The sequence below is a fragment of the Ostrea edulis genome, chromosome 10, assembly GCF_947568905.1.
Source record: "Ostrea edulis chromosome 10, xbOstEdul1.1, whole genome shotgun sequence".
Classification (NCBI taxonomy): domain Eukaryota; kingdom Metazoa; phylum Mollusca; class Bivalvia; order Ostreida; family Ostreidae; genus Ostrea; species Ostrea edulis.
In genome coordinates, this window is record NC_079173.1 from 35,334,900 (window position 1) to 35,360,049 (window position 25,150).

A 25,150-nucleotide genomic window follows, 5' to 3' on the forward strand; every position below is an offset into this window, starting at 1 on the left:
TATCTCGTAAAACTACTAGAACTTGAGATACCGTTCTTTAGCTAGAATTAAGTTTTTGTAATGTCAACCGCCAGTGATGTACACAATAACTAACATTAGTATGTCAGGTTTCAGTTTTTGTATTTGTTTCAAGACGTTTAAAATCTGAAATCCTTGACGCAAATATTTCTATTAGTTATCTTTGTTTCAAGGACCTTTAAAATGTGAAATCATTGACACAAATATTTCAAAGCAAGTATTATCGATTTCCAATTTGAAAAGTTTATTACTGTCTGTGTGTGTGTGTGTGGTTTTGTTTTTTTTAAAGAACAGGTCAGTTTTCTTTTGTATGCAGGTATACTAAAGTCCTTTTAGAAGATTTGGTGGTATATCCGTCTATTGGATTATAAAATAAGCATTTCTAGGACTTAGGTGGACCATAATACGACTGTGAAATTGTTTTAAAGGCCGAAACTGGAGAACGCTTATTCGAGATGTTGATTTTTCGAAAAAAAGACCGCTCGGAAAAGGTTGAAGCCACGTATAAATCCCGGACGAAGCCACGAATGGTGATACAATGCGTATATAAAAAGATGAAGACAACTGCATAGTGCATATTCATAATTGTTGTTATAAATGCATCGTGTGATTAAATACTTTGTCACTATCTAATTATCATCGTGTTATTATATGTTAATAAATTTTACATTACGATGCAGTGGTTTTAACATTTTTCTTTGGATACCAATTTTCTGGAGCATATTACACGAGTATAACCTGGTTTAGATCAGTTTACGCTTTCTAATAATCCGCTTCGAGTAAACTGACCCAATCCAGGTTATACTCGTATAATATGCCCCAGAATTAAATTCATTTCTTACAATTTAATGCAAAAGACAAATGTACTAACCTTCGTTTATTCAAATGTACATAAATTTTGAAAAATACAAGTCAACTGAGCGGCACAATGATTAACTTAGCAACCATGACAAAGCATTTAGCTGGGAAGGCAGCCATTTTAGTTCTACGGAGCCTATTTATCAAAATATTGTAAACGTATTTATTGAAGTTGAAGTTCGTTAAATTTGCGGCTTTTAGCTTAATGAAAATTTCTACATGAAAACTTACCCTTGCATGCAACGTTGTCGCTAATATTAAATTCGACACAAAGAAATATACAAACAAGTGACAAATTGCGATCCGCATGTCAATGTAACTGACGTCATCTGAAACAAATATGACGTATGTTGTTTTGTTGAAAGGCGGATCAAGCACCCCCCTTTCCCCAGTGAGAAATGTATTTCAAATTGAACAGGATAGTGTTTACTTAGTGATTCGAATATAATATCTTTGGTTTAACTTATTATTCTACCACCATACAAAGAAGGATGTTTTACAACAGTGAATTGCGTACAAGTAGACGATAATTGACAACGAGAAAAAAATCTATGTATTAGACCGAAATATCTTATTGCACACGTTGACTTTCTATTCCATAAAAGGCCCAAAACAGTGCTACGCTGTAAATTTAGAGAGAGAAAATAGTTTCGGTCCTGTTAAACAGATTTTGACTACGGATTACTCCGTTTACCTGATCAAGACATACATGGCAGATATGACCGGTCGACAGGGGATGCTTACTCCTCCTAGACTCTTGATCCCACCTCTGGTATGTCCAGAGCTCCGCATTAGCCCATCTTATTTTGCATTCCTTGTAGGATTTATGAGATTGATCAATGTTCGTTATCTTCACCTTTCATAGTTTAGTGCATTAATTCAGAAGGTGTGAAAACATTTAAAAGAAATTTAAAAAAAAAAAAAAAAAAAAAAAAAAAACTCATTTGTACTTAAATTCGAAAACTAATACGGGATATCAGAACTATAAATTTTTGGAACTCTTCAGAAAATGAACTTACGAAAATTATGCGTCTCTTGGACAAATGTATGCAAATTAGTGATGGCTAAAGGCGATTCAAACGTGATCTCGTTGGGCATACTAAATATTAAAACCTCGACGGAATTGGAGACGAAATAATGGCCCCGAGATATAGGGTTCACGGCGGGTGTGACCGGTCGACAGGGTATGCTTACTCCGCCTAGGCACTTGATCCTATCTCTTGTGTGTCCAGGGGTCCGTGTTTGCCCAACCATCTATTTTGTATTGCTTACAGGAGATATGAGATTGATCACTGTTCGTTATGTTCACCTTCCATATATAAAGAGCATACCAGAAAATGCTTTACACATTTTTGAGTAAGCTTAAAAACGCAAGCTTTCTCCCGCAAAACTACAACAAATCGCAAATTTAAAGAATACAATACCAAATTCTTTACTTCATGAACGTAAATCATAGAAAAAATAACATATATAAAATCAACGAGACCAAATCAGTGCAAGACAGACAAATACCACGTGCGTAGTGTCGGTATAACACTGGTGAATATGAGAATCTGTATTGTCAGTATAACACTGGTGAATGTGAGAATCTGTATTGTCGGTATAACACTGGTGAATGTGAGAATCTGTATTGTCAGTATAACACTGGTGAATGTGAGAAATCTGTATTGTCGTATAACACTGGTGAATATGTGAATCTGTATTGTCGGTATAACACTGGTGAATATGTGAATCTGTATTGTTGTATAACACTGGTGAATATGAGAATCTGTATTGTCAGTATAACACTGGTGAATGTGAGAAATCTGTATTGTCGTATAACACTGGTGAATGTGAGAAATCTGTATTGTCGTATAACACTGGTGAATGTGAGAATCTGTATTGTCGGTATAACACTGGTGAATATGAGAAATCTGTATTGTCGTATAACACTGGTGAATATGAGAATCTGTATTGTCGGTATAACACTGGTGAATGTGAGAATCTGTATTGTCGGTATAACACTGGTGAATGTGAGAAATCTGTATTGTCGTATAACACTGGTGAATATGAGAAATCTGTATTGTCGGTATAACACTGGTGAATATGTGAATAAGAACTCTACATGGATTTCTCACACCGGAGAAATCTGTCTTGCATGGGAAACCATGTAAGAGCTATCTATGAGGAAATTCACAAACATTTCTTTCACATATGGACTTCTCTTACTGATATTATCTATATAATATCAAAGTCAAGGGTGAGTTCTATGAGCATCACATGCCTCCATTATGAGAGGAATGATATTGACATTAAATGTAAACATCTATTTATCATATTTTGATGTAAACATGTAATAGAGCATGTAACTGTATCATTTTTAAAACATTACACGAGTTTTTTCAATGGATTGAGGAAGGATGTAAAAGTTGACACCTATGAAACACAAATGTTAATAATCTACTTTTGAGATAGTTTGACGTCATTATGAATTAATAATGGGTTACGTAACTCAAAAAAAAAAAAAAAGAGAGTCTAGTTGAGTCGGGCTTTGTCGTATATATCATTTCATGTTCGTAATGGTTCTTTACAAATATATAATGAAATTAATGGGTTATTTAAATACTCTGTAAATATCATGTAAACAATGCTGTCATGGTGCTAACACAGTCTTGTCGTTGTGAAAACTTTGTAGAAATACAATGAAAAGCTAATTCAATCACAGTGTTGAGTAAAAAATCAAAACCTCCAACATTCGAACACCTAGGAATTGTTATCAGAATGATACTGTTCAAGCATTTCCGGTATCGTCAGGTCTTCCTGTAATCATTTTATGGAGCAATCCATTCGGTTTTCTTTACTTTACTTCAGATTCCATTAAGTGACCATTTTCTTGTTTTTCACCAGCAAATGATTCTTCGCTGAGATTCAACGGAAGTGTCTCATGTCTACCATTAGCTAATGAATCTTCCCTATTCAGAGAGTCACGGTTGAATGAATCACGAATGTACGAGTCACGGTTGAAGTCGATCGCTGTCGAAGTTCGCACCTGCGTATAAACAGTTCCGGAAGTGGTACTTAATTCTCGACGAGGCCGGTATAATGGTCTGCCAGATATCCGACTGAAACAGTTTTTCAGATGTCCATGTACCTGCAAAGAATAACGTAATATTTGATAGTATCTGCAAAACGCGGGGACAAAACAAACAAATGAAATGAAACCAATGGAAATGAAACCTTGTAATTTGAATAGAAACTACAAATGTAGAACTAGAACTACGTTGTTGAAATAAATGAAATGAATCGAAACGAAATAAGCTGAAATCCATCCCATTTTCTTGTTGGCACTACATGTAATTATACAGGCCTGAACTGATTTGGTTCTACAAGGACGTTGTATTTTTGAGTTCCCTGACAAATGGGAGGGGTACATCAAACCCATTCCCGAGGTACATTTGTCCTATAGGTTCATAGGAAATGGCCCCTGTGCATCTCGTATAGGTTGATTTATTTCGTTTGGTTTCATTCCAATTCTTCTTTGCTTTCGGTTTATTTTGCTTTACTAGATTTCGCTCGATTTGTTTTCGTTTCATTTCGAATGTTTTATTTCCTTTCGATCTCATTTTGCAGTTTACAGGTACCTACATCATGAAAGGTTTCAACTCTAAGGATATATGATTGATTGAATATTGTTTAACGCCCTTCTCAAGAATATTTCAGTCAAATGGAGTCACTATTGCCGGTGAAGGGCAGCAAAATTTAGGCCTATCCTCGGCGTATATTGCCTTTGAGCAGTGAGGGATCTACTGTGACACGGGACCTCGGTTTTTGCGGTCTCATCCGAAGGACTGCCCCATTAAGTTGCCTTCTACGATAAGCAAGGGGTACTGATGACCTATTCTAACCCAGATTCCCACTCTAAGTATATTTTTTTTCGTCTATATGATACCAGAAAGTTTGTGGCATTGGATATTTCATTATGATATGATGGTATAAAACTTTGAACATCATGTCCCGTTACGCCGTAGAGCCATGGTTATTGAGTCATGATTATTACGTTGCGAAAAACCCACAAAGTATTCACAGAACCTTATTTGATTCCGTGATCTTTCAAACACCTCAACTAACAAATTTCACTTTTCAGATGAAATAGCGATATAAAGCTGTGACGTGGAGCAAAACCTATTTTATAATATCATACGTTACGTCTGTCTATCTAATTTGTCATATTATCAAGAAACGTACTTAATGCTAAAATGGTAGAAATTGGTCGCGGTAGTAGAGCGTTCGCTTCGTAACCAGGAGGTCAGAAGTCCCGCTAGTGCCATGGCCGAGTCATACCTTAGACGTAAACATACATGCCAACTTTCCCGATTTGTGCGGGATTCTCCCGATTTGAAGCAACTGAAAAGGCAAATCCCGATATCCCGATCGGGATTGCAAAAATACCCCGAAATCCCGATTTTCTAAAAATATCTCCCATTTTTACGACAACAAACCCCCATTTCCAACCGGAATTTGAAATCCCGCGTCATTTCTGAACTGGCCAATCAGAAATCGGGACAATTGTCAGCCATTACTGTTTACCTGTGTCGTGTCGAATGGTATCAGGGTGGTGTAATTTACCTGATCTGCCTGTGTCGAGGTGCTTATTGGACAGTGCGAAGCATGTTTTGATAGTAATTAATCGGGAAGACGGATTTCAAATTGACATCCTTTACACAAACGTGAATGACAACGATGATAGTGTGACCACCAAACAATCGTACATTCCCGATTTTTGCCTCTCGCTGACAGCATCCAAAATTTGCAATAAGGTACGTTAAATATATATTTTTTCCAACTATAATAATATAGGCTATCCAAATATATCCGTCTATAGCGATGTATTATATAGTCTATATAGTGTAGTATTCAATAAATAGACTTTGTGATGCGTAATTCGCACGTCTGTACTGAATTTTATATTTAGCAAGTAGCCTTAATTTACAAGTAAAATCGTATATTTTGATGTGTTTTTTCAGATGTCATGGGTGCAAAGGTTTTGTTCGCAAACTTCACAGCAGGGCAGATCACCCCTTTTCTGGTTGCAATGCAGATTATTCCACCAGACTCTGCAAGCCCATGTTTACAGACAAGCAAGTCGTACCTAAATGCATGTGCTTTAATTTAAATTTTGATATATAGACCAGCCAATGTTTATTGTAGGGTGTAAAAGGATGCATCTTTAAGTATTATTTGATAATATGTATGTGACTTGTTGTTGGGGGGGATTTTTTGCTGAATAGATGATTTTAATAAAATATTTATGTATATCTTTCAAAGTTTTTTTTTTTTTGTTTTTTTGTTTTTTTTTTATAGTTGATGGTCAAACACACCTGATGTTGTGTTAATATATGATACATTTACAATGATTTGATTGATATCTTATTTGAAAAGATAAATATTTATTTTCATGGTAAAATGTCGTGAATTTTGAGCTTTGAAAAAAGGTCGTCGCGCGCAAAATCCCCCATGGGGATTTTTAAAAGTTGGCATGTATGCGTAAACATAGGAAGCGGTTGCTCCTTCGCCAAACGCTCGACACTTAAAACTGAGAATCACGGGTCTTTCGGAAATTACATTTAAGATCGAAATTCCGTGTTGCGACAGGCGCAGTCACCTCAACGATCCCACACTGCTAGGGCAATCAGCGCGAAGTATGGGTTTAAAATTGTGGTATTTCTCCTACAGCTGGTGAGGTCTCAGTATGCGTGGAAATTCACGACGGGGCGAAAAATAAGCAACAAACCCAGCTACAACTTAATAGAAAAGAAGGACGTTTACCTCGGTGGGTGTGACCGGTCAAAAGGAGATACATCTCCTAGGCATCTGACTCCACCTCTGGTTTACAGAAATCCGTGTTTCCGATATTCACAATTTTGTATTCTTTATGATATTGATTACTAATTGTTATCTACATCCTTTTTTTCATACAAAAACGAATAGATTTTACATATGAACAGTAAAGGGAATTGACAGGGTTGATCATACCTCTCCATTGAAGATGCAGAATATCAAGGACACAAATGCACCCTAAAAGAAAGAAATCAAGAAAGTAATTTCGTGAGTATGGTATTTGTACTTTGAAAATGATGCAAATTGTACATTTCTACATAAATGGACCCCATAGGAAATTTCCTGATTGACAATAATTTACGGACGTGTATATTTAATACCGGTACTACTAGACAGAATCATTATCTAACCCTTTCCAAAATATAAGCCCCCCCCCCCCCCCCCCCCCCCCCGGTACACAGTTTATACAAATTCGCAGCGCATTTGCGGCGAGTTTGCCGCAAATAGTTGCGGCGCATTTGCAACAAGTATACCTTTCGTATGCAAAGTTTCTCTGGTAAACAATTTGCAGCAAAATTGCGGCACACGCATGTTGCATACTTCTGATACACAGTTTACTGCAACTTTGCGGTACACACTTGTCGCACCTTGCCGGTACACAGTTTGCGGCACATTTGCCGCAAGCATATTTTTCAAATTGAAATATTTTCTCTGGCATAGTTTTCAGCAAAGTTGCGGCATACTCTTGCAGCACATTTTTGGCACACAGATTGCGGAGAATTTGCAGCACACACTTGCTACACACTCCTGACACTGTGTGCTCGAACTTAAGTATTCTACAAAATTTGTAATTCTAAAAGCACAACATCAATTCAATTAATATAATTTCAAGAACAACGACAGAGCAAGTAATCGGTTACAATAGCATATTCAAAAATACATATAAAATGTAATTACAAAATAACAAGATGCGAGAGTAAATTAAATTTCAAAAAATCTTCTGCATGGTCCACATTATATGTTGCATTGTGCAATGTTAAAAAGTGCTGAATGAAGTCCCATCCTGGCCATGAGTGCGCGTTTTATTTGGATTGATTGGTATTATTGTTTAACTTCCCTTTCGAGAATCTCATATGGAGACGTCACCATTGCCGATGAAGGGCTACAAAATCTACTACAAGTACAGTCACTGTTCCGTCAAGTACGCTTTTTGTACTCAGTGAGTCTTGTTTTACTACTTCGAGCAAAAATGTCAATCCATTGTGATACTTTTCTGGCCTTTAATTAGTTGATAAGATAAAATTGTGAATTTTGGCTTTTTTGGTTATGTCAAATACTTTTTTTTAAATCTACTATTATTTCTTTGTAGACACTTCGAGGGGTAATACGGAAATATATGGGGTTCTTGAAAAAAACTCATATTGGGCGAGGCTTATATTTCTTTCAAGGACTCCATATTTATAGGTTATAGACGATGTCGTCATTTTTTCCCATACAAAGTCTATAACCTTTTCATTATGTACTTTAAATTTCATTTAGAAACCAACAATAATTTAATTTTAACAATTTCTTTATTGGTTTAAACAATGGTTTTATGAGTAAAGGATGCAAAACACGAAAAATTTGAAAATTAACGGCGTAGTAATTTGATTGTGACGTAATGTTTGCGCGCTAGAATGTTTCCGGCATGTATCGTGTGATATATGCCCGCAAACCTTTTAAAGAAAGAAGAAGAGATGAAATTGAAAGTATATAAAATTTCCGTATTAACCCTGTAAGTGTCTACGTAACGAATTTTTCCTGTCGATGATTTTATACATACATTAATTAAAGGCATATTGACATTATTCATTCTTGATGCTTTTTCTAATGTATAACAATAACAAATGACTGTAATCTATAAATGCATCCTTGAGATACTTCATCAAACGTACAGTATAAAAGTGCTTGTAACCTTTAAAACCATGAACAACGGGATAAAAACATTTTTGACAAACTGTAAATATTGTATACATATGACGTCATAATATGCGCTGGCTACGTTTCAATCAGATCAGGGCTCGTCCTTTTCCGTAACCGGTTACGGAAATGGCCGATTAGTTACGATTGGCTACGTTTTAGTGACAGGGTATATATACATATGTATTATCATGACGTCATAGTACACATATGTGGTCAGTAAACCACGGGAAGGGGCATATTGAAAATATTAGGTTAGTAAGAAACATAACATTGTTGTATGTAGTATTGTATGGAATTTTGAGATTTTTATCAGAGGCAGGATAAAAGTACAGTCACTGTTCCTTTATTTAGCTTTTTGTACTTAGTGAGTCTCTTTTTATTAAAACTGAGAGTAAATCGTTGTCCGTGACGTCGCTAAATCTAGCTGTATTGAAACTGAAACTCGTTTGGTAAAAAACGACGTAATTACTTATAAAAAGGGAGTAGGGAATGTACTTCTAGGATGTTATCATAGAATATTAATCGCTGTGTTAGTCTAGAGTTTAAAGCGTTCGCCTCGCATGCAGAAGGCCGAGGTTCGAAGTCATTAAAACAGGTAATGTCACTTCCATTGCCAAACGGCCGGCATCAGGTGAGAATGTCACGGGTCCTCGGAGATAACCTTAAAAACGGATGTCCCTTGTCACAGTAGGTGTCGTACGTCAAAGAACCCTCACTGCTTAATGGCTGTAAGCGCTGAACAAAGGCCTAAATTTGAATCCCTTCACCGGTCTTGGTGACGTCTCTATATGAGTGAAAAATTCTCGAGTGAGACGTAAAACAAGATACAATCAATCAATCATAGTATATTACTAATATGCAGTTGTAGTGGACCTGAATTTCATTTCTCATTTGTTTGGGTTTAACTTTCGGTTTAACTTCTACTTCTGAATGTCAATCCCGATGTTAATCATTCACCCGTTGTATTTGACCACGCACACTTTATCTTTCAGCCAATAACTTAAATGATGGTTGTATCTATTGTTTAATTTGCAATATTAAACCATGCAGCGAATAATTTCGCGAAGCGAGACAGGTACACTTCTCCTTCCAATCTCCCTATACTGGAATCAAGTCTTGTCCATCCGTTTTGTCTAATTACTGTGCCCTTTGTATCTCACTGAATTCTCATATCATCCTAGGTTGGGTGCTTTTCCTTATAATTTATCTGGGCTACGTTCTAGGCTTTAGGACTGTGTATTTGTCATATTCATGCTGGTAATAAATTCGTAAAGTGTTGTTTATCTTATTTTTATTTCTATTAACTTTATTTTCAAATTTCTGATCATAGTGTAGTTAAATCGTTTCGAAGTCTCGATTATCAAATAAAATAAAATAAACACAACGCGAAGTACAGACAATACGAACGCCTGATCTGCTTACACATGGAAGTACATACTATACGAACACCAGACCGGCTACACATGGAATTTATTTTAATTTCACTCTCTACTATTTTTTTTATATCTAAAATTTACTTCCATTTACCATTGCATAAATAATATACAAAATGTTGTGGGTATGGTTACAAAATTGAATAAAATGAAATAATGATTATCTGCATTGTTTGTTATTGCTGAATTAAAGAATGATATAGCAGGTTTGGTAATCACACAATAAGAAGGTCTTAAACAACAGTTTCCCAGATCATCTCCCCTATACCTCGGGACAACAAATTGACTGGTTCCTAAGCTGCCATGCAATAATTGTATACTGCCGCAGGATGGGCGAATTGCCTCTACATCATTTAGCTCACCTGTGTATGTTGTATTATAATACGAAGCACTTCGTACCACAGGGCATTGGCTGGTCTGTATATGACAGGCCCCCACTGAATACCAAACAGTGGAATGAGGACAAAAGTGGCCTTTAAAGCTCGCCTGGAAAGAAAATAACCAATTCACAGTAAAACCACCAACATCTTGATTTAGTACGCATGAATGCATCAGTCCAAACGTGAATTGGAACCGATTGTCGGTTTTTTTAAGACACTAAAACTGAATTATTTTAGGGATGAGAAACATTAAGATGTGGAGATGACAGCGGAAGTCGTGTTTTAGACTGACCTGTATCCACTCGGCTCGTTTGGATGCGACTGTAGCTGGGTCAAGAGGATGTACAAAATATTCCCCAGAAAGAAAACATTCGCCTGCAAAACAATGTTTGTAAAATATAGTCCAATCTCTTAAAGGGTTTAAAAGTACCGCATTTGTTGTGTATAAGGAACCCGATTAAACGTGGGAAGTGAGAATCGTTCACACTATAAATAGCATAGCATGTCTTTATATGGACACAAAGAACCGCCGTCTTATAGAATGTTAGGCGTCCTTATAAGCTAACCACACGCGAGTTTTCCTGTACAGAAAACTGCAGCCAAGACATTTTGAATTCATGAGCTGGTTATTACGTAAGAAGTGTATACCGATATTATAAAATTGTTTTAACATAACCACTTTAGAGATACATTACTAATTGTACTTACAAAGAGACATAGCAGGTTTGGCGTATAGATCAGCCACTCAAATCCATTGATATTATTCACCCAACACCTGTTGAATACATTATTGTATTAGTCACTTTGTAAATATGTGATTAACTATTGTGGCGGTAAATAAAAATAAAGACGTCGAAAGCTTTATTTGACCGACCGAGAAATTGGGCTCATGACGAGTGTGACCGGTCGACAGGGGATGCTTACTCTTCCTAGGCACCTGATCCCACCTCTGGTTTGTCCAGAGGTCCGTTTTTGCCCTGCTCTTAAATTTGTAATATTTATAGGAGTCATGAGCTTAATCGCTGTACGTTATCATCTGACTTTGTCGACAACAAAGAAAAGTAATTCAGGTGACATTGTAAACATTGACGAGTTGTCTCTCTTATGTCGCACACCAGGATTCCTTTATCATTATCACGTACATCACAGACTGCCAGAGGAACAATTCTACACAAATAAGTTCATCCATTGAATATTCATTTGTACCGTGTGCACATGGTCCCGAGTGGTTAGAGAATATATCATTGAAAGGCTATGGTTATCCCCATTGTGTGATGTGAATCAAACTCGCTATACCTTACAATTGTCACTTGCAATTACAAATGGAATATTAATTCAGCTTTCCATCAATTTCTTTCATAGTTTATTGCATGATTAATTTCACTTTCTTAATTTAACAAATACACACTACGATAAAGTAAGGAGAGATATTAATCTATTTGAAATAGTTACACAAGTGTAAGTGATACGAATTCACCTCGCTCAATTTAGCTTCATTTCATAGGACACACATCTGATTGATTGATTGATTGATTGATATTTTTTATGTGATTGTTTTACGTCCCGTCCAGAATTTTAAACCCATATTGAGAGGACATACGTTTGTAGAACTATGCTATGAAGGTGGTCTTTTGATGAAATTCAATTAAAAAAACAAGAGATGTTTGTAAAACATATATGCCCCCATGGTGCAAAATAGAAAAGGGTTATACACATGCATCATTTAATTGATAGTAGTATCACCAATTCGAAATATTGCGCAGACAATATATTCCTATGTCAGGAGTGGATTGACCATGTGACCTAAAATCAATAGGGGACATCTACTCATTATATGCTATACCAGTGTACCACGTTTGGTGTCAATCAAGCAAATTATTCGTAAAATAAAGGAAACAATATATCACTATGTCCAGTTTAACCCTTGACCTTTGACAATGTGACCTCAAAATTTAACAGGGGTCATCTTACAATGAATATTTACCAATCTACCAAGTTTGATGTCTGTCAAGCAAAGGGTTCTCAAAATATTGAGAGGACAGTATAGTCCTATGTCCAGTTTAACCCCTGAGCTTTGACCAGGTGACCTCAAAATCAATAGGGGTCTATTTCTTCTTAAGATGTACCAATGTACCTAGTTTGATGTTTGTCAAGCAAAGGGTTCTTAAGATATTGAGCGGACAGTATATTTCTATGTCCAGTTTGACGCTTGGCCTTTGACCTTGTGACCTCAAAATCAATAGAGGTCATTTTCAACTAAGATCTACCAGTGTACCAAGTTTGATGTCTGTCAAGCAAAGGGTTCTCAAGATATTGAGCAGACAAAATATTCCTATGTTCAGAGTAGATTGACCCTTGACCTTTGACTTTTTGACCTGAAAAACTGTAGTGGTCCTTTTCTTTTCATATCCAAGCCACATATGAAATATCATTACGATCAAATGAATGGTTCTTAAGATATTGAGTGGACAACATGTGGCATATCGACCAGCCGGCCGACTGGTACAAAGCAATATGCCCCTCTTCTTTGAAGGGGGCATAATCATGAGAGGCTTTTTTTTATTTTACGTATCGTATGTACATTCATGTATGGTTATTTTGTCGTGTAATCTTAAATGTCCTTCAAATAGAAGGCTTGACTAGAATTAGAATTGTAGCTGCATACGTCATCATCTTTGGTATTGCGCAACAAATTTAGATTCGTTATTGAGCCGACGCCAAACACGATCTTAGTTTTTATCCAAAAATTCTGTTAACTTCTTTCTTAATGACCTTTAGTCTAGCGTAACCCAGGTTGGAACCCACGACCTTCCGTCACGATGAGAACGATCATTCGATTGAGCTACCTTGACTGCATTTGATTTGAGAAGAGTTAAGTTCTATGGCTGATGTAGGAAAATAGATGAAGGCTGTTAAAAATTGAATCAATCGACATTTCTATAACAATCGTACAAACGTATGAACCTTTATGATAGTAGCAAAATTAACAAATTGTCATATAGTACTCAATTTTTGGTTTGTCCTATTCGTCCAACACGCCGATGGGTGGATCAGTTCATAGACGAATAGGGCTGTTGTCATTCGCTGTATATTGAAAACATTTATTGATTAACAAACTAAATTAAGATGTGAAAAGAACGAATAATAATCAATTACAACAGTGATATCAGGCACATAGGAGGAGTAAGCGTCCCTTGTTAACCGGTCACATCCGCCGTGAGCCCTATATCTTCATCAGATAAACGAAGTAATCTATAGTCAAATATAGTATTAAAGAACGGCTTAATAAATGGAATGAAATACATCAGCCAGCATGCATTAGACCTGAAGACAGGTTATATTTGTAAATTAGATCGTTATGACGACCATAAAATTTGCGAAATGCTGACTTTAAACGAGAATGTTATAACCCTTGTAACATCAATTTATTATCAATAGACTGTCTCGATCTAAAAACTGATCATACGCAGAACATGCTCTTGCATCTTAAATCAGTTGAAAGACGTCAGCATTATATTCAGGTAGTAATGGAATATTACTATTTAAACATAATAAACATGACATAATAAACATGCACTTTGCAGTGTATATTCGTCTGTAGATTTATTGCTAGCTGTTTGTCAATCTTTTCATTAACATTTTTAAAAATTCATTTTATCTAATGAAGGGACTGGTTGCCCCGAACATTTGAAATTAGACAAACTAATTTTTTGTGCCGTTGGAAATCATCATATAAAAAGTATCTTTTATTGGAGTAAAATTTAAAAAAAAAAAAAAAACAAAAAAAAAAAAAACCAGTAACACAGTCCACATATTTCAAGAAAATGTTTAGAGTTCATGTTTTACATATTATATATCTCCAAAATATAAGTAAATATCCATACAAGTAATAGTATAATAAAGAAAATTCAGAAAGCAGAAAATGTCTCAACCGGTTTCATTTTCAATATTCAAAAGTTATCTCTCTCAAAGATTAAAAATGAAACCGGTTGAGTTATATGCATGATTAAATCCTGGGTAACATACTATAGAATGTGTGTCGTACGAATATCGTGGGAACATCAATCAAGGTTATCGGTGTCGAACCGTTCAATGTTCCAAATACAATCATACAAGTTTCAGACAATTGTCATTAGACAAAAATTCCTCGTGTAACACCAAGCGTCGGACGTCGTATTGTTTGTTATATCTGACGGCGAATGGTGAATAAACGCGATCAAAATTCTGACGGCGAATGATGAATGAACGCGTTCAAAATTCTGACTGCGAATGATGAATGAACGCGATCAAAATTCTGACGTCGAATGATGAATGAACGCGATCAAAATTCTGACGTCGAATAATGAATGATAATCAAAATTCCGTGACTAGGGTTTAGGACATTTTCCGTCATATCTTCACAAGTCAAGGGTTATTGATTCGTTACATCGCACTAACCCTTGACATCAGTCACCATTTAAAATTTGGGTTTGGGACAGAGGATGATACAATAAGCTAAAATTAAATCATCCAATGAGATTCCTTGCTTAAGATGCAAGTTTGGTAAAAGCAAAAACAGAAAGTAAACAATGGTCTTCGTGGAGTACTTTTCTAAACATCATGAGCATTGTGTATTGATTTTATATGTAACGTAATTAATAATTCACATTTTCGTCCTTTAAATGTTGTAGTTATTCATTAATCTACTTTTTAATTTTAAATGACTTGTTCAATTTGTTGCGGTTCGTATTCTAAAACTTCGTCTAAAACTTTGTCTAATTGTTTCATTTTTTTCAAAAAGATTCAGAAAATCAATCGATGGTCATACAATCCTACATCATGTTGGTAATGCCGCGCCATGCATGTTTAGTTTCGTTTTCGACCGATTATAAAAGCCGTTGTCTGATTGGCTCCACGCTACAGGCTGTAAACCAATCATACGCTCCGTCTTAAGCCCAAGTTTTGAATGTTGACTGATGTCAAGGGTTATTGTGAGGTAACGAATCAATAACTATTTACTTGTGAAGATGGTTCCGTCGTGGCTGTTCAAGGAATTTCGAATTCACAAATGTTCGGTCGCTGGCTTGTCCTATGCATGCACTCTATATAGAACACATGTCACGCAGAATTTAATCATTTGGAAATTTGAAATCAAAAAGACAAATGAATGACCTACTTTTGGTCGTACTCGGACACGCTAGCTTTGATAATGGAGTAGACAATAACTGGAATCCAAGGCACACCTGTTACAAAAGAAATAGATTGAATTGATTAACAAAAAGGAAGTTGAAGAGTCTGATTGAAGAGTTAGATTTATTTATACAATAAATCTAACACTGAATGCGTTAATGAATATGTATGAAAAGCTAAAAATCAAAATCTTGATCCGATTTTTCTTTTTATAAATTGCATCAATAGGGTAGAAACATGAAAAATGTTAAGGTTGACGACAGGGTGCACCCTAAGTTACATGCACTGTATTCATGGAAAATGTTGTCCCTGTTTTAATTTGGACGAATAGATTCATTCCTTACAAAGAAGCATAAAAATGAATTTGGGCGAATTCAAACTTGGACGAAACAATTTTCCATTGCATATATGCTCGACCATAACACGGGGCAAAAAGTATATAAGAAAAACAACAAGCTGCATGTAATGTTCTGAAATAAGAGAGTGGGACTGGTCTGTCGTGATTGTTACAATATTCGCTTCTTTATTATGATGTTTTGGCCTGAACACCACTATATAACAATGTTTAATTCCGTGCAAATATATCTTATGTTCGCGAAATACACGTGTTAAAGATAAAATCTTGCGAAGTATGAATGAGTTAAATACCTATAGTTTCATTTTACAAAGTATGAATATAAGGAATGAATAGCTTGGGAAATACGCAAACAGTTGAAGCATGTCAGTGATTTCTGTATAATGGGCTTCAGCACAAAATAAACAATCTGGACATTTATTCCTTAAATGAAATTCAGTAGCGAGTTATTGTAAGGTAAGAGCTGGGGCTACAGACGAAGTACATGTAGTGGTGCTGTCCATACTGTGCTATAGCACGGGGCTGATTGGAGGATAATTACAGAGTGTAGGAGGTAGTGAGAGCTGGACTACGAGCTGAAATCAAGGCAACTGGTCCTAAATAGAGTTAAACTTAACACACAAATTGAACAGATCCATTCATGTATTCCACTACTCACCATAATAAGAGGGTGATTTCAAAATTAAATGGACAAATTGAGACAAGGCATTATATATATATATATATATATATATATATATATATATATATATATATATATATATATATATATATATAATGTATATATTCTTGAGCGTTACGGCAGACACCGTCGTTAATCGTAAATATCTACTAAAAGTTATACTGCCTTAATGATCCGACAGCAATTACCTCCATGTCATTAAAACTGCAAATTACAGTAAGACAAGGGCGTCGTGTATGGTTTATCTCTGTTGACAAGGATTATGGGGAAGGAACTAAAAACGATTCGTTAATTTTCACTTCTTTTTTCCCCCTTTATTTTTTAACTAAATTCCCTAATGCATATGTTTTTGGTGATACCATTAAGTAAATTACAGACGACTGCCTAGACGGGTAATCACGTTAATGATCCTATAAATATGTTATTCAATTACACGGAGGGGAATTAACAGTAATCTGCACTGTTACAGAATACATCCGTATCCCCAGGGACGAAGGACACTAATATTTAATGACTTCTAAGAAAAGCGGGGATGAAATCTAAACGAGGTTTTTTTCTACGTACATTATTTATGCACCTCTCGAATTTTTTTTTTTTACCTCAACATCCATAGAAAAGTACATATACCACTATTTCATAGAATCATAGAGGTAGGAGGAGAACATAGGAGTCTAAAACGGTCCTGAAAACAGGCGTGCATAAATTATAAAAACAGCATTAGTTGGCAAAAAGCTCGTCTTAAAGTCATTATAGCTATATAAGAGTTTCGTGAGTTATAGAATTATCTCAAGACCAGAATCAGAATTTTGTAAAATTGTTTTGGATGCAAATTATTGTGCTTGAAAATAAAACAATGTTTAATGGATCTTTGTGAATTGATTAGTAAATGTATCAGTATATATTGTCTTGCGTGTAAGATCTGTGTAAATTGATTAATACATGTAAAGACAAAATATCTAGCTGTGGCCTTCAATTCGACATTTAGATATATCGACGACATTTCATCTATTAACAACAATCATTTTCATTCATATGTCAATTTGATATAACCCAGTGAACTCGAAATCAAAGACATCACAAAGTCTTCCACACCTGCTTCGTACTTAGATATTTTATTGAACATAGATGCTAGCGGCAAACTAGCAAGTCAACTTTATGAAAAACGGTATGATTTCAGCTTTTCCATCGTCAACTTCCCATATTTATGTAGCAATATTCCACCATCACCTGTATTTGGTGTTTATATCTCTCAACTGATTCGATACGCAAGAGCTTGTTCTGCGAATTGTCAGTTTGTAAATCGAGACAGGCTACTAACAAACAAGTTGATGTTACAGGGATTTCAACATCGTCGGAAACCCACGCCCGATTACGCTTTTTTCCTCTCTCCATCACCCGTGGGTCCATTCATTCTTACTCGCTCGTTCTCATGAATAATGAGGCAATTTGATTGGGCGCTCATCGTATACTCTGAGCGAATTTGTCCAATCAACAAAACGCTTTTAGCCCACTTTCGGTATACAATTCTTGTGAAGGCAAAGTTAGATTGATGCTACCTTTAAAAACAGAAGAGTTCCGTTACTTTAACGATTACTTTGATTGGATGATATTTTTAATATATTCGATCAGTGCATACTATATATTCAAGATATATTACTGGATTCAGGTACTCTTCACACAATTGCTCTGAAAAAATATAGTTCCAGTCATGATCAGCAGATACAGGATTACAACAAATGTATAGAATATTGATGTGTATGTAATACGTGGGAGAAAACAAAATTAAAGTCAAATGTTTTTAAAGAAAATCACTTTCCCCCCAGAAATGTATATAAGAAGTGTTCATATTCCTACGCTAGCTGCCTCCTCAGTCTTTTCACGAAATATAGGTCATTCTTCGATTGAAAATTTTTTCACGATTGATTATACTATTGCAACAATTATATTACTTTGATGAATATTGTTCGTTAATACGGAACTTTCGGGATGTGCCGGAACGACCGATTATATTTGACATTTACACACCACGGTCACGTGATAATAACCAATTGTAGGGCAAAGTTGACAACGATACAAATGGTGTTTCGCTAGCAGACGGTCCATAAAGAGCTATGCGCAGTCCCACGGTGACGATCCGAGTCACTATTGGTGCTTAGTGGTCTGGGTGTAAATTAGATGGCGGGGAAAAGGTGCATTTAGACGCGTATCATTAGATGTAAGGCGTGAGGTTTTACCGATATCCTCAAGATATTCCCTAGATTTATTTCTCTCGCCAACTCCCATATTTTAATCAAATGCATTTTCCTATAAAATGGTTGTAGTAATTTCTTTCTTTCAAAGATAGCATTTAAATGCAGGAATTTGATAGCAATTGAAGAATTCCATGCTTGTTTACTAATACTTCTCATTACCAGCTCGTTGGAGTTATCGCGCTTTGATGACTCTTGTGCGTCATTGGTAAGAAAATGCTCAAATCTCGCGAGCAAGTGCGAGATTACTGGGACATAAACCGGTCATAGCACCCCCCCCCCCTTTTTAAAAGTTAAAATACATGGTGTATTTTTAAATAAAATTACCATTAGTCAAACTGCATTTTTCAAATATTCTAACACTATCTTATTAAAGATGTTACATGTTTTTAAAACTCCACCACACCTATTTTAAAAATTCCAAACAACGATGTTCTCTGGACACCCAAGTCCATCAATATTTTGTAATTTTCAAATTAGCTTAGATGCAGTTTGGAAACGCATTAGGTGTGTTAATTAGTGTTATAAACGTCTTTAAAAAATGCAGTTTGGCATATACATGTATATAACTTGTTCTAAAATATGGAAATTGACGGGGTGGGGAGGGGGGGGGGGGGGGGAGTGGGGTGTACGTGCACGATTACAAAGTCCATGTCATATGAACCTGTCCTAATTGTATGATAAAATAGAATGTCTTCATAGTCTGACAGAATAACTTTAAAAACATATTCATCACATTAATTACAAGAAAAGTTCTTGTGTTGGATGTGCATATAGGTTTTTCCCTTCACAGTTCTTCTTGCGATTGACACTTTATATCCATCAGATTTGGCAAATTTAGTAGCTTCTCTTCCTCACATAGTTTAATAAGTTCGTCTGTTTTCTTGTAAGAATAATCAATTCCTAAATTTGACTTTAGAATTTTAATCAGTGTTGTGGTTTGCAGTCGGTTATAATATGTATTCGATACCATAATTCATATTATGTATGCCTAAGTAATGTGTTTACATTATGTTGTCCCGGTAGCAGGACTTTACGCGCCTTTAATTTGAAGAGTTCCACTAATGGAAATGATAAGTATTGTTATTGTAATCCGGAAGTGACATGCCCTACAAATGACGTTCAACGCGCGATAAAAGTCGAGTGGATCCGTATCTCGAAAGTCCCGTATTATCATACAATTAGAGAGAGAGAGAATGTTAATCATTAATGTATGTGGGGTTTTCCCGTTGTTTAATGACGGAATGCGTATACAACACTCAACACCTGGATTCGGACCACAATTAAAAGGTGAAGGTCACCGGTCTGAAGATATTTGCAATGTATTCAGTGTGACATATACATGTCTATTTATTTTTTTAAGGGTTTCTTTACTGTTAAGGTTATACCATACACAAAATTTGGAGAAAGTGTAGATTACATCAATCCTTCTTGTTTTTGCCATTCTAAAGTTCACATTAATTTGTCACATGGTAAAAATTAGAGCACAATAATTGTATTTATTCCGAGAGATTTCAATTTCTTCATGTCTTCGCTTTGAATTTCCATACAGATATAAAAGGAACAATTTAGGAAGAATGATGAAATAAGACTGGTTTGATAGGGAAATTTTGTGATATAAATGATCATTTTTAGCAATAATTAAGCCTGCACAAAGTATGTGCCCCAATAAGTTGTATTAATAGGTATACGCATTCTCATGTAGTATTTTTAAAGCTATACTTTTCTGCTGTATTTTAATAAATTTGCTAATCCCCAACTTCCTTGATTTCCTTCTTTATCATTCGACAAAAAAGCATAAATATCTTTGTACCGTATTTGTGCCATCTATCCATTTTTTCATATGTCTTGCAAGCACCGGTGTGTGCACTGTTTGCTAGTGACAAAAGACTGGTGACGGTATTTGCTACGGACATGAAGGACTATACACCAGTTTCATAACAAGTGCAGTCTTTTCTTAGAGATCAGCTGAGCATAGTGAAAATTCAAGTAAATTAAAAGTCGAATATCTTGGATATGGGGTAACCCATATCTATTCTTGTTAAATATTTATTCATAAAAACGAGCGAGTAGGAATGAATGATCCACGGGTGATGGAGAGAGGAAAAAAGCGTAATCAGCCGTGGGTTTCCGACGATGAGGATTCAACAGACTTGTTTAATGTCAGTATTTCGCAAATTCTATGGTCGTTATAACGATTTAGTTTGCCAATATAACCTATCATTGGGTCAAATACTGTCTGACGTGTTTCATACAAATTGTTATGCCGTCCTCTGCACACAAATTTTGACTGTGGATTGTTCCACTTACCTGATCAAGATATAGGGCTCACGGCGGGTGTGACCAGTCGACAGAGAATGCTTACTCCTACTAGGCACCTGACCCCACTTCTGGTATATCCAGGTGCTTGCCCAACCCTTAATTTCGAATTCCTTATAGGAGTTATGAGATTGATGACTATTCGCTATCTTCACCTTTTCATCAGTATATAGTTTTGTGTAAACTGAATAGTTAGGAAAACACCGAAGTAACCGTCAGATTGAGGCAATGTTAAAAATTCATAACAATGGCCTAATGTATGTACAATGAGCATGGCAAACACCGTATGTCAATATTTGTTAACATCGTATGAACTTCTTCTTTATCCGCGGCTAAACAGTTGTTTGATCAGCTGACATTGTTGATTTTTGTTGATATCGAAATTTACATGAACAACCATTTCGGATCGGAATCCTTCTATGACGTCACACGACGATTGCTCTTTGAGGGAGTTAGCCCCTATGATTTTGAGGAAAACTGCGTAGGATGCTGTAACTGTGTATGCACTGGTTCAATACTTATTGCATAGGGTTGAAATATTATTAATAAACATTTATTACTTAAACCTAAAATGTAAAAAAAAAAAAAAAAAAAAAAAAAAAAAAAAAAAAAAAAAAAAAAACAACCAAATATTGAAAATTCATATTTTGAAAGGATTTGGAAAGAACTACATTTAGTTGCAGAAGGGTTGTTAACCAAAAAGTTCCAAATTTGCACAATTCTACAGTTTCTGTTTTATCCCAGATATATATCATATTTCAATTTTGATAAATTTACAGTCAATTGGAGCTATTACGGACTTCAATTTATGAATTGGGGTAAGAAATTCATTATAGAAATGATATGTTATGCTGCACATTCTATGTGATAGCTTGTTGCAATGCTCAAACATTCTGTTTAGTCGTATAGTGCCAGGGCCCAGCTAAAAATCGACCAAACATAATAGACATTCTTCCGAATTCATGTTTGCATATCTTGGGAAGTATACGGAATTTCTGGATGAACTTTGGTAGTAATGTAGATTGATTATGTATGAATATATTAAAATACAGAGTAGAATTTTATATCATTTGATTTTTTTTTTACATCGGCGAACTTGATATTTAGAGTTCTATACCTTTACTTTTTAATAGTAAATTTGAACCCACGCGATATAATTACCTATGGACTGGATGTGTTGATGACAATAAATTTCATGAAAGCGTGTACATGTATTTTGTTCTATTAGCCGGCAGTATACATTAGAATGACCATATCAAGAAGGAATATACCGTAAGTAAGAGTTCAACAATGGGGAACAACTATATGGGAACTCGGAAATTGCGTATTCTTTCCCAAGTCTTAATGCAACGCGCAATACTTGATAACTTGATGGTGACATCAATTGTGAGATCATGCAAGCGTAAATATATCGGAACAAATGATTATTTTAAGTTCAAATTGAAAAAGTTGAAAATAATCTTAGACTTCAAACTAAGGCTTGACATTTTTTTCAGAATTTCAAACTACAGTAAGTGGTAAGCTACTACAGTAAGTGGTAGGCTGTAGAGAAAATCACTGCCCACATTACAGGAGTTACGACACTGCATATCAACACTCTATATGCTGTATAGAGGGGTATTCGTCCCCGTTTTATCCCCCCACCCTTTCACCCTAGTTGTTAGTGGGTGAGTTTAAAACAGGGTGAAACAGTTTTTTCTCCTATCTCTCTCTTAACACAACTGTGTCTGGGCGAATTTAAAACGGGCGAAACTGTCTGCAAGTGTAGAAAGGCGAAAATAATACGGGGCGAAAATAGCCTTGTACGCCGAGTGTAGAGCATTTCAAATGTTCGAAACTTACTAAGACCGTGATCTGTGTTGTCTTTCAAGATAAGAAATTTAAACGAGTGTTTGAAGAGGAAATTGATTTGACCAACATTTAGTCTCTGGATTTTCGCTGATTGATTTACATTTCCAAAGCTTATTGATGAATCACATTAATTATCTCTAAAGACGTATTACAACTTTCTGAATTTTCCTGTCACTAGTAGTACTAGGAAAGGTTTGAAGCGACAATATGTAACTGCTGAACACGTTATGTATGGGAAATCCAAGCCTTTGATCAATAATTCATAATTTCTAGACAAAATGAACTCCGGGCATATTAGAAATTCTTTTTTTTTTTTAATTACAGAATTTTTTTTTTAGTTTAATGAAAGATTAACCCTAACACGCCGCAAGGAAATTCAGTAACCCAAACTCATAGGGAATCCAAGAAACTGGATATCTGTATCACACCTAACACCAACAACTTGGGTTTGTACTTAGCTACAGGTAAATTAATGAATGTGATTGACGCTACTTGTCTAATAGAAGTCTGTTCCTTTTTACCCTGTTTGTCATGTATGTCCTCAGAATGAAGAATTATCATCTTCGGCCATGATACGAGTTATTTGTAGTATGAACTGATCAGTAGCGGTGGTTGAACACTTACCAGTTCCAATGATGTAGTATACGACTAGAGATTTTGGGATCTCAAATGCTCGAGCGATCAACCTATGCAGATAGAATCCTTCACAGAACATCCAGAAATAGTTAGCGGACTGGGTGTATCGCTTCAGAACGTACAAAAACTTACACCCTCCCTACAAAACAGAACGAATAATACCTGTGCAAGTTAGTTTACAAAACACTTCATAACTATTATCTCACTCTCTCGTTCACTCATCCACTTCATTGAAGGAAATTGAATATTTTTGTTTACAGTGATTTCATCAATGTCGTGGGTATTAAATTTCGTGGATTTGTTAAAAAGGACACACAATTTTGTTGATATGCAAAAGCTACATTGTAACTCTGTGTTCTTCATTGATGATTGATTGCACTGATTGTATCCTGTTTAACGTCCCTCTACCGATTCTTCATTTATGAGCAAGCATTGTACTTTTATGGTCTGTTATAACAACGAAAATTAAGATTCAACGAAAAATGTGAAAACCACTAAATGTATTGTCTGTAGGCCTTTGCATTTATGTCTCAGAGATGTGAACGTATTGTGGTATATGATACCGTATTTTGCTCTATGATGCTTCCACCGTTTGCGCTGTGCACCCTATCGGAGACGACGATGAAATCCCACAGGATGGCAATGAAAGCGGTGGCAATGAAAGAGGAAAAGAAACAGATGTGGAGACGAACTCTCTGCTGAACACGAAGCTGTCTGAAATTTAATAAAATAGAATAAATGTGCATAATTGTCACTATCCGCTGTTTGTAAATAATCATCATAATATATACTGCATTATTTTCTGCTTTTGAGAAGCAATTGAACCGCATTTCTGAGATGCAGATTTATTTTTGTTTACGGCTTTGCATTTGCATAAAATAATCAAATGCAGAGTTTTCTTATGATTTTTTTTATAATTAGCACTTTACCAACTCACTATTGTCAAAAGCAATTTTTTTTTAAAAATAAGCAATTTACAAATGCATTCTAAATATGTAAATTGTATTATAAATTTTCTGAGAATGGATAATTGCTACTAGACCAATCCTTTGTATAAATCAAAAACAAAAATTCGGCCAACCCTTTATTCATATTTTTGGGGGGTATGAAAATGAAACTTCTTTCATATGCCAACAAAATTATTATTATAAAAGATATTTTCTAAGCTTTACCTAAATCCAACAAATATTATACAAGACGGTATCAGCAGAGACAAACTAATCAGGTTACAGCCCAAGCCCAGGTATATCAGTACCATCTGGCTCTGAAAGAAAAACAAATCGCAAATATTAATCAACAAGTCGCGAGCACGAACAAATTGTCTAATTAACCACCTAAGGGTCAAGTGTGTGCATGTGTACGTGCGTGTGTGTATGCGTGATAAGACAAAAGCTAGCATTTGCAAAATTAAACATGATTAG

The 25,150-nt window shown here is 35.5% G+C and overlaps 1 protein-coding gene across 2 annotated transcripts in view; it reads right to left on the minus strand.

Moving 5' to 3' along the window:
* Positions 1-882: 882 nt before the first annotated feature.
* LOC125665903 (calcitonin gene-related peptide type 1 receptor-like) overlaps positions 883-25,150 on the minus strand; it is a 68,023-nt gene continuing 43,755 nt past the window's right edge. For both annotated transcript variants that reach the window (XM_048898869.2, XM_048898870.2), the window contains exons 4-12: positions 24,902-24,993; positions 24,293-24,443; positions 23,718-23,868; positions 15,624-15,690; positions 11,177-11,243; positions 10,761-10,843; positions 10,451-10,574; positions 6,889-6,930; positions 883-4,006 (exon numbers count right to left, since the gene is read on the minus strand). In XM_048898869.2, coding sequence (XP_048754826.1) covers positions 3,713-4,006; positions 6,889-6,930; positions 10,451-10,574; positions 10,761-10,843; positions 11,177-11,243; positions 15,624-15,690; positions 23,718-23,868; positions 24,293-24,443; positions 24,902-24,993 — 1,071 coding nt within the window. In that variant the 3' untranslated portion in view covers positions 883-3,712. The remainder of the gene's footprint in view (positions 4,007-6,888; positions 6,931-10,450; positions 10,575-10,760; positions 10,844-11,176; positions 11,244-15,623; positions 15,691-23,717; positions 23,869-24,292; positions 24,444-24,901; positions 24,994-25,150) is intronic.